This window comes from Salvia miltiorrhiza, chromosome 1 (assembly GCF_028751815.1).
Source record: "Salvia miltiorrhiza cultivar Shanhuang (shh) chromosome 1, IMPLAD_Smil_shh, whole genome shotgun sequence".
NCBI lineage: Eukaryota > Viridiplantae > Streptophyta > Magnoliopsida > Lamiales > Lamiaceae > Salvia > Salvia miltiorrhiza.
Genome location: NC_080387.1, coordinates 49,778,197 through 49,792,661, shown reverse-complemented (window position 1 = coordinate 49,792,661; position 14,465 = coordinate 49,778,197). Strand labels below are relative to the sequence as shown.

The window sequence follows — 14,465 nt, the reverse complement described above, 5'->3', positions numbered from 1 at the left end:
TATAAAAAATATATACATAGATGAATATATAATACCTATGTATATGTGTGTTTATTGAACTTGCAAAAATTAAAGATACCTTGTTGGGGTGCCTCCCAACTAGCGCTTAGTTTAACGTCGTGAGCTCGACGTCTTCATGATGGTGTCATGTCTTTGGTTCGGCGAGAATGATGACGGACACTTTCTCTCGTGGCTCGGCTCGAAAGTATGCCTTAATGCGTTGGCCATTCACCACAAAAGTGCGTCCATCGTTGCCCTTCAATTCAATAGCTCCATTGGGGGAGACCTTGTTGATGAGGAATGGGCCCGACCATTTGGACTTGAGCTTTCCCGGAAAGAGTGAAAGGCGGGAATTGAAGAGAAGGACCTCATCCCCGGGTGCAAATTCCCGTTTGTGGATCATCCTATCATGAAACTTCTTGGTCCTCTCTTTGTAGAGGCTTGAGCTTGCAAATGCCTCACTTCGAAATTCATCCAACTCATTGAGTTGAAAGACTCTAGCTTGGCCAGCCTTCTTGAAATCAAAATTGAGCTTCTTGACCGCCCAATATGCCCTGTGCTCTAACTCTACGGGGAGATGACATGACTTCCCGTATACAAGTTGGTATGGTGACATGCCAAGCGGTGTCTTGTACGCCGTTCGATATGCCCAAAGTGCGTCATCAAGCAAGAGAGACCAATCCTTCCGGCTCCCATTCACCGTCTTCTCAAGCACTTGTTTAATCTCCCGGTTTGCCAACTCGGTTTGACCATTGGCTTGGGGATGATAAGCCGTTGTCACTCTATGCTTCACCCCGTACTTTTTGAGAAGTCCTTCCATCCACTTGTTGCAAAAGTGGGATCCTCAATCGCTTATCAAGGCCCTTGGAATTCCATGCCTTGTCAAAATATTCTTTTGAAGGAACTTGATCACCACTTTGGAGTCATTGGTTTGAGTAGGAATTGCTTCCACCCATCTTGAAACATACTCCACGGCCAACAAAATGTATTGGAAGCCGAAAGACATTGGGAATGGGCCCATAAAGTCTATGCCCCATACGTCAAAGAGCTCAACTTCAATCACATTGTTAAGGGGCATCTCGTGCTTCTTTGATATTCCTCCCATTCTTTGGCATTGATCACAACTCAAAATAAATGAGTGGCAATCCTTGAAAATAGTTGGCCAATAGAAGCCACTTTGAAGCACCTTAAAAGCGGTTCGGTTGGTGCCAAAGTGCCCTCCACTAGGAGAAGAATGACACTCCCTCATAATAGCTCCCCATTCCTCTTCGGGTACACACTGCCGGATGATGGTGTCGGCACATCGTCGATACAAGAACGGCTCATCCCATAAGAAGAATTTCACATCATGAAAGAATTTTTTTCTTTGGTAACGATTCAACTCGGGTGGTGGATGAATGCCGGATGCAAGATAGTTGACGTAGTCCGCATACCATGGGGTGTGGGTCTTGACTTGCAAGATTTGCTCATCGGGAAAATTCTCATTGATGGGCACATCGGCATTTTCCCCTTCCACGGGATTCTCAAGTCTTGAAAGGTGATCCGCCACAACATTTTCACATCCTCTCCTATCTCGGATTTCAATATTAAACTCTTGAAGGAGGAGGATCCACCTTATCAACCTCGGCTTGGCATCTTTCTTCTCAAATAAATAACGGATGGCCGCATGGTCGGTGTGAACAATAGATTTTGTGCCAATGAGGTAGGAGCGGAATTTGTCGAAGGCATACACAACCGCCAAAAGTTCCTTTTCAGTGACGGTGTAGTTTGATTGAGCCTTATCTAGAGTCCTACTAGCGTAGTAGATGACTCTAAATAGCTTGTCTTTCTTTTGCCCCAACACGGCCCCGACGGCGATGTCGCTTGCGTCACACATGAGCTCAAACGGTTGTGACCAATCCGGTGTGATCAAGATGGGAGCACTCACTAAAGCCTTTTTGAGTTTCTCAAAGGCCACCAAACAATCTTCATCAAAGTTGAACTTTGCATCTTTTTCAAGAAGGTGACATAAGGGTTTGGTGATCTTTGAGAAATTTTGGATGAATCTTCGATAAAACCCGGCATGTCCAAGGAAGCTTCTCACGGCTTTCTCATTGGATGGTGGTGGAAGCTTCTCAATGGCCACTATCTTTGCTCGATCCACCTCCAATCCGGCTTTGGAGACCTTGTGTCCAAGCACAATTCCATCCCTAACCATAAAATGACATTTTTCCCAATTCAATACAAGGTTAGTTTCCTCACACCTTTGCAACACAATAGATAGATTATGGAGACAATGATCAAAAGAATTGCCAAAGATAGAAAAGTCATCCATAAAAACTTCCATTACATTTTCAATTAAATCATGGAAAATGGCCATCATGCATCGTTGAAAAGTAGCGGGGGCATTGCAAAGACCAAATGGAATGCGTCTATAAGCAAAAATGCCATAAGGACAAGTGAAAGCGGTCTTTTCTTGGTCCTCCGGGGCAATCATGATTTGATTATACCCGGAGTACCCATCAAGAAAACAATAAAATTCATACCCCGCCAACCTATCAAGCATTTGGTCAATAAAAGGAAGAGGAAAGTGATCTTTTCGAGTAGCTGTGTTCAACATCCTATAGTCAATACACATCCTCCATCCATTTACTAACCTAGTTGCAATTAGCTCATTATGCTCATCTTTTATAACGGTTATCCCCCCCTTTTTAGCAACAACTTGAGTGGGACTAACCCACTCACTATCCGAAATAGCAAAAATAATTCCCGCATCAAGCAATTTGAGAACTTCTTTTCTTACTACTTCTTGCATAATAGGGTTTAACCGTCTTTGGCCTTGCCTCCTAGGTTTAAAATCATCTTCCATCAAAATTCTATGCATGCAAATGGATGGGCTAATCCCTTTTAAATCGGAAATTGACCATCCTATAGCGGACCTATACTTCCTCAAAACATTTAGCAATTGATCAAGCTCATGAGGAGAAAGGTAGGATGATACAATTACCGGATACGCCTCATCCTCACCAAGGAAGGCGTATTTCAAGTGTTCGGGGAGAGGTTTTAACTCCAAGCTGGGAGTCTTCTTCTCCACTCCTTCATCTTTCGACTCTCCATTTCTCAAGTCCAAGAAACATGCCTCTCCTTGTGAAATTTTCTGCACAAAGTTCATTTCATTAGCCTCAATAAATAAGTTAGAAGCATTAAACTCATCATTATCAACAAAAGAGAATAGAGGGTTTAGGAGGCAAGTGTCCATTGGATTGTTGTAGATGTGGTACTCCTCCATGTTGATGCAAGACTCTATCACTTGCATCATCTTGCATTCACCGACCCTCTCTTCTTCTTCCTCCTTGTACTTGAGAGCCTTGTGGATTGAAAATGTGAAGCTCTCTTCATTCACTCTAAGGGTGAGTTCGCCCTTAGCAACATCAATGAGGGCTCTCCCCGTTGCCAAGAAGGGGCGCCCAAGAATTAAAGGTACATCTTTGTCTTCCACCATGTCCAAAACAACAAAGTCCACCGGGAAGATGAAATTGTTGACTTTCACGAGGACATCTTCTACTATCCCCTTTGGATAAGAAACGGAACGATCCGCCATTTGAAGGGCAATTGTGGTTGGCTTGATGGTGCCAATCTCTAGCTTGTTGAAGATTGAGAGCGGCATCAAATTTATACTTGCTCCCAAATCACACAAAGCTTTCCCAAAACGATCATTCCCAATATCACAAGGGATTGTGAAGCTCCCGGGGTCCTTGATCTTGGTGGGGATTTTTCTTTGGAGAACGGCACTACATTCTTCGGTTAGATTGACCGTCTCATTCTCTCCCATCTTCCTCTTGTTTGATATGACCTCCTTTAGGAACTTTGCATAGGAGGGCATTTGTTTCAAAGCTTCAATAAGTGGAATGTTGATGTGCACCTTTCGAAAAATCTCAAGAAACTTGGAGAATTCATTCTCCACATTCTTCTTTTGATGTCTTTGAGGAAAAGGGATTGGTGGGCAATAAGGTGGTGGAGCCACGTACACCTCCTTCTTCTTTCCTCTATCTCCTTGTTCCTTTGAAGGGTTGCCATCTCCAACTTCAACCACAACACCACTTCTATCTTCTTCGTCGGGCATCTTGGGCTCTTCATATGTTGTCCCACTCCTTAGAGCAATGGCTTTGCAATGCTCCTTGGGATTCACGATTGTGTTGCTTGGGAATTGCCCTTGTTGGTGTTGATTGTTTATAGACTCGGCAATTTGTCCCACTTGTATCTCAAGCATTTTCAATTGCTTGGCTTGAGCCTCTAACTTCTCATCCGTTCTTGTCATGTGAGCTTGAGTCGTGGTCATGAACTTCATCAATATTTCTTCAAGGTTGAGCTTCTTCTCTTCCTTGATCATGCCATGGCTCACCGCAAATCCGGGCGGTGGTTGCAAGAAATTGTTTGGATTGCTATAGGAGAGGTTAGGGTGGCGGTTAGGTTGGAATCCTTGAGTGTATTGCCCTTGCCCTTGGTAGCCACCTTGTTGTTGGGGCCGGAAGTTCGCATAGCCTCGGTTGTTGTTGTTGTTGATGTAGTTCACATCCTCGAAGCTAGTTTGTTCTTCAACCACGGGCTCTACCCTTGACATTGATATAGCATCAATCTTGCTATTCATGGCGGTCAATTGAGCCGTCAAAAGAGCTATCGGATCCGAGCTTGTTGTAGCCGCCACCTTCTTCAAGATGATCCTCTCCGTTGGGAATTGATGGCAATTGGTGGCCAAGTTCTCTATGATGTGAGCGGCCTCCGCGTGGCTTTTCTCCAACAATGCTCCATTGGCCGATGCATTCATGTCTCTTTGCATCTCACCACTACACCCGGTGTAGAATACACAAATGATTGTGTTTTGATCTAAACCATGGTTAGGGCACTTCCTTAGCATCTCTTTGAATCTCTCCCAAGCTTCGTAGAAGGATTCTCCATCAAATTGGTGAAATTGGACTATGTCCTTCTTCATCTTCATGGTTCTACCCGGAGGGTAGAACTTGTTGAGAAACTTTTGAGCCATGTTCTCCCATGTAGTGATAGAACCACCCTCTAAAGATTGGTACCATGTCTTGGCCATGCCCCTTAGCGAAAAGGGGAAGAGTCGAAGTCGAATGGCATCCTCCGGGACTCCATTCATCTTGATGGTGCCGCATATCTCCAAGAAGTTTCCAAGATGTCCATTCGGGTCATCTTGGGAAAGACCGGCGAATTGGTTTTGTTGTACCATATTTATGAGTGCCGGCTTGAGCTCAAAATTTGTGGCGTTGATTCTCGGGGCATTCACTCCTCCTTGTTGGACAATGGGTTGGAACATATTGCTAATAGGTGGTGGTGGAGGTGTGTTTCTTAGAGCTTCTTGCTCATTGATTTTCCCTTGCATGGCTTCTAATTGCATTTGAAGTTGACGGATTAAGTCGTGATTTTCCGCCATAGCTTCCTCCAATTCTCTATCTCTTCTTGTTCTTGCTTTGTTGTGTCGACAAAAAGCTTCAACCTCAAGGTTTATAGGTATAAGAGGTGCACCCTTAGATCTTGTGTTCATACACTACCTATCAACCAACAAGAACAAGAAGTCAAAACGCAATCTTAAAATAGAAAACAAAAATTAAAGCAAGTAAAATGTCTAAAGTAGTTAAGCACAATGAAGCAAAATATCACAAGCAAAGAAACTAAACTAATCCCCGGCAACGGCGCCAAAAACTTGTTCGCTATTATTTTCACCACGCCGCAAGTATACGGGTAGTTGCAATATATGGAAGCAAGGTCGTATCCCACAAGGATTAGTAGTTCAATCTAGTGATTATCCTAATTCATTTTACTCGACTATTTAGACTAAACGATGGAGTGATTGGTTTGATTATCTAACTAAATACTTAACAAGTGCAAAGACAAATAAAAATCAAATAAGCAAAGTGGATAAATAAGATGATTAAGGCGATTTAGGGACTAGGCATCGATGATTAAGCAAAGGACTTCAATTATAACTCAATACTAATCTTGACGAACCTAATTATCTAGAGTGATCTCCCAACTAGTTCTAGCCCCCTCCCGGACGACTAAAACGGTAGATTACGGGTCATAGTTACCGTCCCCGGTCAACTTCTAACCTATAACTCCCAAAAGCACACAAAGATCGACATACTCTCACCCAACTCTCAACCTCCCGGTTATCGAATTGATATGTTTCAAACACCTTATCTATTGCAATTATCCTCTCCCGATTCAAAGTGCAAATTAGAAATGCATAGAATGTGGCCAACAATCCATACAAGAATAAAACAAGGGTTTGGAAAGATAATGTGCAAATGAACAAACAAGATTTATATTGAGCATAAATAATCAATCCATTACAATAATCATCTAGCCTAATCCCCAAATCAAAGAGAAATTTAGCCTAACATGTTCAAACACAATAAATCAAAGTTAAAGGTGTACATAATGAAAGAGAGAGTAAGAAATGACAAATCCTATTTATGAGCTTCTTCTTCCTTCTCTTCTCTTCAATGGTCTTCAATGGTAGATGGGTGTATTGTTGGAGGCTAGGGTTTAGTGTGTGGAGTGTTGGGGAAGATGAGTGATGGAGAAGAAGAAGAAGAATGAGAGAAAAAGGGGAAAAATGGGGTTTAAGGGCTGAAAAACGCGACTCCGCTCTTTTCCCGCGGTCACGGCCCGCGCCCGTGGTGCTCAAACGTGGGCGAAACTCAGGAAACCCGCGGTCCCGCCCCGCGGCCGCGGGTGGTGACCGTGGGGGGACCCGCGGTCCCAGACCGCGGCCGCGGGTGGTGACCGCGGGACATCCCTGGACTTGAGCACTTAGCCCGCGGTCCCACCCCGCGGCCGCGGGTGGTGACCGCGGGCGATACATTCCCCACGACGCGTGACCGCGGCCGCGGCCTCTGTGCGCGGCTGACTTTGTCGGCCCCGTTCTCCCTCGTCCGAGCTCCGATTCGGGCGCCGTTCACGCTCATGGATTCCTCTCGAGACGTACTTCAATCCTATGCTCTCACAATTCTCCAATCAACTCTTGATTTGCCCTGAAAATACTCAAAAACTATACCAAGCAATCAAAACTTCATAAATACTAAATATTCGGGCACAAACAAGCATTCACAAGCAAAACATGAAGGGAAATGACAACAAAACATGTGGAATTGAGGTACGAAAACCATGTTTGTCAATCACGTAAACAACGGGATATTTCTTATGCTCGGAAATCAGCCGGTTCAAATCCGAATCAGTCTTCAAAGCCACTTTTATTTTTCGCCCTTCGTCCGTGGTTGATGTGTAGAAAAGCATCGTGCACCTCTTGCATCAACTTCGCATGACAAAGGTCTTCCTTAGACATGTACACGACAACCTCATCGCCTCCTTCATACTCGGTTAATTTCCACTGACCACTGTGCCGTATAACGATTGCTTGAAACGACATCTGCTTCAAAACGACAAAAATACAACATTTAAATACACAAACAGGAAACCGTGTACCCCAATACATCAACTGAATATACAAACATGCTAAAAATAACATCAAAATCATATTCAACCCAACCGTGTACAGCAAATTCGACCACCGTGTACAACCGTGTACACAACCGTGTACACGGAAACCCTAACCGTGTACAGCAGAACACTAAGGGTTCAAAAATAAGGTAATTTGCGTACAGAGTGTTTTTTTATGCCGTTTTTTAGTCCAAAACATGTAATAAGTCATATATATAACATAATTATTGAAATAAATAACAAAAAATCACTAAAACTCAAACCGTGTACAACCGTGTACTCTAGAACACCAACCGTGTACAGTCGAAATTTTAAAAAAAATATGTATTTCACATACCTTATGTAATACAAGCCTTTAGATGATTTTTTTTTGAATTTTTGAGCAACCGTGTATGAGTCGTGTATGTGTATTGAGAGGATTTTCTTCTTCTTTCTTGTTCAAATGTCTGATGAATGAACATTTGGTTGGTATCCTTCATTAACTACCTACAACAACCGTGTACGGAGCATTTAATTTCGTGAATTTAAGGTTGTTTCCTTAACAAGTGTTTGAGTTGGTGTAAATGCACCCAACAACCATAAGATCACATAAAATCACGCCATAAACGTGAATAGAGAGAGAGAATCAGATTTTGGTTATTTTTAAATCACATTTTAACGTGATTTTGGTTATTTTTAAATCAGAGAGAGAATCAGATTTTGATCACATAAAATCACGCCATAATGCCATAAGATATGGTTTTAATACTCGGTTTTAATTTTAACGTGAATAGAGAGAGAGAATCAGATTTTGGTTTTATTTGGTTATTTTTAAAACAAAAATAAGTAATATGTCACTATCATTCACTTTATTGACTTGTACTTATGTACTTTAGGTCAAATGTGCTACAAAACTTATTTATTTATGGGGTGTGATACAAAACTTATTTATTTTATCAAAAATGCTACTACTATGTATTGTCACTATAATTTTTGTGGAGCAGATTCAAAAATTAGAAAACAATAAAAATAAGACCAATGAGAGTGAAGATGCGAGTCGGCATATTCAGTAAAAGTTCAACAAAATATGAGAGAATGTCTCTAAATTAAACTGAAAGAAAAGTGAAAACGCGTTGAGAGTTGAAACAAGGTCTTCACTGACATGACAGCAGTCAACAATTAGTCACTGCTGCGCCAACTATCACATTTACGTTTGTTTTCGCGGCAGTATTTATCTTTTCAAACCTCTGTCAGCGTTCACACTCGATATGAAATCCATATCGTGAAAGAGGTCGAACAATTTCTTCTAAAATTTCTGTTTCTTCTTCTTCTTATGCTTAGCATTTTTAACCAAAAGATTGAGTTTTGAGCTGGAAATTCGCACACCGTTTGCCTTTTCTGTTCCTTTTACAACATTTCTTGCGAAAACTTCATGTGGGATTCTCAGTTATAGCTCAAGATTGAGTTTTTGGCGAAATTTACGAGCCCCCTTTTTTTTATTTAACATGAAAATTTGCTGGAGCTGTTTTTGCCTGATTTTCTTGCTGTCTGCTGTTAATGCTGTGAATTTAGAAGGTACGACTCTGCTGTCACTTGTTACGCATTGGAGAGTTTTACCTCCACCCATCAAGTTCAGCTGGAATGCTTCTGATTCCACGCCCTGTTCATGGCTTGGTGTGAAATGCAGCCCTAGCAACATCGTTGTTGAGTTGAACATGTCTGGTTTCTCGATTTCAGGCCCATTAGGGCCAGAAATTGCGTATTTGAAGCATTTGGAGTCTATTGATTTAAGCTATAACAGTTTTTCCGGTAGAATTCCATCAGTGCTAGGCAATTGTAGCTATCTTGAGTCTTTAGACTTGTCTAACAACTTCTTTCATGGTGAAATTCCGGAAAATCTTGGAAATTTGGTGAGATTAAGGTTTTTGAGCTTGTGGTCTAATAGTCTCGGTGGCAAGATTCCGGAATCTTTATTCAAGATTCCTTCATTGACATTGATTTACCTCAACAACAACAAGCTCACCGGTGCAATCCCTTCTGGTTTAGGAAACCTAAGTTCAGTTGAATCTTTGTATTTGAACAATAATTTGTTGTTGGGGACTATCCCTTCGTCTATAGGCAACTGCAGCGCGTTACAAGAGCTCTACCTGAATGATAACTTGTTTGAAGGTGCATTACCGGATAGTTTGAACAATGTAGGGCGTTTGCAAGTTTTGTATGTGGAGAATAACAAGCTTGAGGACAGGATTCCAAGTTTGGATTCTTGTAAGGAGTTGGAGAGTCTAGTGCTGTCGAGCAACAGATTTAGTGGAGGGATTCCGGCAGGATTAGGTAATTGCAGTAGCTTAATCAATCTTGCAGCTGTTGGTTGTGGATTGACTGGCACTATCCCTTCTTCACTAGGTAGATTAACTAAGCTTAGCCTACTTTATTTGTCTGAAAATCGATTGTCTGGATTGATCCCGCCCGAGTTGGGGAATTGTGAGGCATTGACTGATTTGCAGCTGTATGGAAACAAGCTCAGTGGTGCTATTCCAAGTGAGCTAGGTAGGCTTGATCAGCTGCAGATAATCATGCTTTTTAGGAACAATTTGGGTGGAGAGATCCCGAGCAGCATTTGGAGGGTTCGTAGCCTTCAAGAACTTATAGTTTATGAGAATAATTTTGTTGGTGAGATACCAAATGAGATCACAGAGCTGAAGGCGCTGAGTTACATTTCCTTGTTCGACAATCAGTTCTCGGGTGTCCTCCCTCAAGGGTTGGGCATCAATGGCAGCTTAACTCAGGTGGATCTCTCGAGAAACAAGTTCACCGGCCCTATACCGCCAAATCTTTGCTTTGGGAGGAAGCTGAGAAGGCTCATCTTGGGCCAGAATCGCTTCAATGGAAGTATTCCTTCGGATGTTGGGAGGTGTTCTTCACTGACGAGGCTGATCCTCAAGCAGAACAATTTGGAAGGTGGAATACCGGATTTTGTGAAGCGTTCGGGTCTTGAATATATGGATGTTAGTAACAATAGCATTAGTGGTTCGATTCCCTCGAGTTTAGGCAATCTTGGTAATGTTACTTTTATAGACTTGTCTCACAATAAGCTCATTGGTGGTATACCTCTTGAGATGGGAAGTCTTGTGAATCTTGAGCGTCTAAGTATCTCTGACAATCGTCTGGAAGGCCTGCTGCCATCACGGTTGTCGGGCTGTCACAAGCTGTCGGAGCTTGATCTGAGAAACAATCTGTTAAATGGCACGATTCCTTCCGGGTTGAGAAGCTTGAGGGAGTTATCCATTTTGGATCTTAGTGAAAACCGTCTTGGAGGGGGCGTTCCGACCTCCTTGTTTCAGCTAGGGAAGCTTTCGTCTTTGCAGCTCGGTGGAAATCAATTAGGAGGGCCGATTCCTCCTTCCATAGGGCTTGAAGTTGAAGCACAGAGCCTGAGATCGTTGAATCTCAGCAGCAACGGGCTGATAGGCCGTCTCCCCGTGGAATTTGGGAAGCTGAAAATGCTGGAGCAGTTGGATATCTGCTGCAACAATCTCTCTGGCAGCTTGGAAACTCTTGGTGAGCTCCGTTCTTTAACAGAGGTCAATGTCTCGTATAACTTGTTTGCTGGCCCGATTCAGCCTGCAGTGATGAAGTTTCTGATCTCCTCGCCCTCATCGTTCGTTGGCAATCAAGATTTGTGTGTTGATTGCCAATCGGAGGGCGGAGGGAGCTGTGAGGGCAGTAACAGCAACACCACCTTCAAGATATGTCGTACGCAGTCGAGAAAAGGAGGCCTCAAACGCATTGACATTGCAATGATCGTCTCTGGATCGTCCCTTTTCGTTGTCATCCTCGTTCTTGGAGTTTCTTACGCGTTTTTGAGGCACAAGGGCCGTGAGAGGAACCCTTTAGGCGATGCAGAGGAAGGCGCTTCGTCTCTACTCCATCAAGTTATGGAAGCTACCGAGAATCTACACAAGAAATACATTGTCGGGAGGGGAGCACACGGGACAGTGTACAAGGTGGCGTTGAGTCCAACGAAGACGTATGCTTTGAAGAAGCTGTCCTTTGCCGGATCAAAGGGAGGGAACGCGAGCATGGTGCGCGAGATTCAGACCATTGGCAGCGTGAGGCACCGTAACCTAGTTAGGCTCGAAGACTTCTGGTTGAGGAAGGACTACGGTCTGATCTTGTACACTTACATGGAAAACGGCAGCCTGCACGACGTCCTGCACGAGATCCTTCCCCGGCCGCCCCTAAAGTGGGAGGTTCGTTATAGGATAGCTCTCGGAGCAGCTCAAGGCCTGATGTACCTTCATTTCGACTGCAATCCTCCCATCATACACCGCGACATCAAGCCAATGAACATCTTGCTCGACTCCGATATGGAGCCTCACATCTCCGATTTTGGCATTGCCAAGCTCTTGGACGAGTCGGTTTCCTCGACACAAGCTGCAGTGCAGGGCACCATTGGCTACATTGCTCCAGGTTGTTATGATGGTGATATGCATTCTTGAATTCTTGATCTTTTTTTTTTTGCTAAGAGTGTAAAATTGTTTGCAGAGAAGGCGTTCTCGACCAGGAGTAGTAGGGAGTCGGATGTGTACGCGTATGGCGTGGTGCTGCTGGAGCTGGTGACGAGGAGGAGGGTGCTGGACGTGTCGTTTGGTGAGGGGGTGGACGTCGTTGGGTGGGCGAGGGGCGTGTGGGACGAGGGCGGGGAGATGGTCGATCCGGATGTTGTGGGCGAGTTGTTGGATTCGAGCATAAGGGAGCAAGTGGAAGAAGTGGTGTTGTTGGCTTTGAGGTGCACTGATATGGAGGCTGGGAGAAGGCCTTCCATGAGAGATGTTGTGAAGCAATTGGTAGTGGTGGAGAGTAGAAGTAGAAGTAGAAGTGGAAGCAAGCATAGATAGTTGAAAAAAAAGAGGCACTTTTGATGTAAAGATGAGATCCACCCTCTATTTGCACGCGCGCGTGTGAAATGGAGGGTGGATCGGGTTGTCAAGCGCCCCGTCGTAATTTATTCTTATGTATTTTTTTTAATAAATTAATAATATTAAATAAAAAAAAATTAATTGTTAATGTTCGAATGGAATGCCGATATGAATAAGTGCTCGGTTCGTTATACTCGTTTAAGAACACTTTGAAATCTGTTGGACAAAAATATCTTCATTTACGTTTTATTACATCAATACATATCAAGACTCAAAAGTATGGTAAATGACAATTACGAGCTTCTTTTTAGGGTTTTATCAGCGAGTATAGACTAAAACATGCAAATTTGGTTCCCAGCATATATGTAAAGTTACTTTTTGTGAATCATCTAATGAAAATTTTCAAAAAAAGAAATAGAAAAAAGAATCATCTAATGAAAATTGGTTATAATTAACTTAATTACTTCCTTAATAAAAGAAGGGTTAATAGCCGGAAAATACACGAACTATTTTCAAATTTGCATATTGCACATCAGCTTTAAAATTAGATCCAGAATACATCACCTTTTAATTTAGTTGTAAATTGCACACGGCGAAAATTCCGGCAACTCTTAAGTTTGAATGACGATGACATGGACAGCCACGTGGTTTTTTTTATACGCTGGCAAACCACGTGGGCAAAACGACGTCGTTTTGATATTTTGAAGAATAAAAAAAATTAAAAAAAAATCCTTGCTTTTTCGGCGAGCCATTCCAGAATCCGGCGAGCCATCGCTTTCCCTCACCTCCACCATAACCACTAGCACAAAAATCTCTCCACCACAAAAATCAAAGAAATCAAACACCAAAATCCGCTCAGCCCAGCCTTTGAATCGAAGAAATCAAACATCAAAATCAAAGAAATCAAACATCAGAGAGATCAAAGAAATCTCCATCGCCCCTTTGAGCATCTACCTTTCCATCGGAAGAAATCAAACATCAAAGAAATCAAAGAAACCCTACCCACCCCCCTGCCTGCAACACCGACGCCGGCAGCAGATCGGCGCCCACCTCAGCCTCCATCCCCCCTGCTACTCCGACGTCAACGCCGCCCCTCGTCTCTCATTCCGACTCAAAAAACCAAAAATTCTCCCCATTTCAGAAACTCTTCTGCTTAAATCCCTAAATCTCTGTGAAATCTCCTCTCCTTTCTGTCACCGCCACAGATCTAGGTTCGCGCCGCCTCCACCCAGTTCGCGCCGCCTCACCTCCACCATAACCACCGCCACAGATCTAGGCTTTTTTTTTCTTTTTTTTTTTTGCAGATTTCCAGATTTCCAAATAATTAGGTTTTTTTTTGGGGTGGAGGGGGGTGACGTTGATGTTGTGCGGAAAGAAGGTGGCGGTGGTGCGTCTGGAAAAGGTGGCGGTGGTGCTCAACATCAACGCCGGTGAGGAAGAACGGGGGGCACCGTTGTGAGGCCATTCGCGTACAGAGAGAAAGCAGAAAAGGCTGGTGACGAAGAACTGGAAAAACTTTCCCTCTTTTTTTGGTTTTTATTTTTATTTTTATTTATATTCACTCAAAACGGCGTCGTTTTGAATGCCGTTAAGTCCACGTCTGAAAATTCCGAGCGCCACGTCAACACCGATTAAGGTGGTGGTCAACGCATGTGCAAATTACAACTAAATTAAAAAGTGATGTATTCTGGAGCTATTTTTGAAGGTGATGTGCAAAATGCAAATTCGGAATTAGTTCATGTATTTTTCGACTATTAACCCTGATGAGGAGTGATATGTGCAGAGTAGGGAATGTTGGATTAAATTATTAATCAATCCAAATTAGTGGACAAATATATATATATATAATTTATGTAAATAAATACTATTATATTATGTATATATTAAATGTTATATTTATTATTTGTTGAGGGACCAAATAATAAATATAGATAACTAGAGAAGTTATAAATATGGGGTCTGGTCCCCAGGAAATAGTACCGTTCTGTATTCTTTTCCCATCAAAAGAAATACGCTAAAAGAAGATACTGTATTCCTGGAAGATCAAATCTTCATACAGAAAACATC

General features: G+C 42.8%; 2 protein-coding genes and 1 non-coding gene across 3 annotated transcripts; 2 read left to right on the top strand and 1 right to left on the bottom strand.

The window, feature by feature from the left end:
- Positions 1-4,297, bottom strand: LOC131009399 (uncharacterized). Its single transcript, XM_057936709.1, has 4 exons — positions 4,010-4,297; positions 2,637-3,901; positions 1,033-2,243; positions 1-843 (listed from the first exon to the last, which is right to left on the bottom strand). The coding sequence occupies exons 1-4, from the start codon at positions 4,295-4,297 to the stop codon at positions 146-148; spliced, it is 3,462 nt and encodes a 1,153-aa protein (XP_057792692.1). The 3' UTR covers positions 1-145.
- Positions 4,298-4,865: 568 nt separating this feature from the next.
- Positions 4,866-4,972, top strand: LOC131007382 (small nucleolar RNA R71). The gene has a single exon (XR_009096084.1). It is a non-coding gene; the product is annotated as a small nucleolar RNA R71 (small nucleolar RNA).
- Positions 4,973-8,517: 3,545 nt separating this feature from the next.
- Positions 8,518-12,535, top strand: LOC130990016 (receptor-like protein kinase). The gene is made up of 2 exons (XM_057914215.1): positions 8,518-11,949; positions 12,025-12,535. The coding sequence occupies exons 1-2, from the start codon at positions 8,985-8,987 to the stop codon at positions 12,375-12,377; spliced, it is 3,318 nt and encodes a 1,105-aa protein (XP_057770198.1). The 5' UTR covers positions 8,518-8,984; the 3' UTR covers positions 12,378-12,535.
- The last annotated feature ends 1,930 nt before the right edge of the window (positions 12,536-14,465 follow it).

Coding starts and splice junctions, on each gene's coding strand:
- LOC130990016 (XM_057914215.1), top strand. CDS start 8,985: ATGAAAATTTGCTGGAGCTGTTTTTGCCTGATTTTCTTGCTGTCTGCT. Junction 11,950..12,024: donor CATTGGCTACATTGCTCCAG/GTTGTTATGATG, acceptor AATTGTTTGCAG/AGAAGGCGTTCTCGACCAGG.
- LOC131009399 (XM_057936709.1), bottom strand. CDS start 4,297: ATGACAAGAACGGATGAGAAGTTAGAGGCTCAAGCCAAGCAATTGAAA. Junction 2,244..2,636: donor AATGAGCTAATTGCAACTAG/GTTAGTAAATGG, acceptor TGTGTTGCAAAG/GTGTGAGGAAACTAACCTTG. Junction 844..1,032: donor TGAGCTCTTTGACGTATGGG/GCATAGACTTTA, acceptor TAAGCGATTGAG/GATCCCACTTTTGCAACAAG.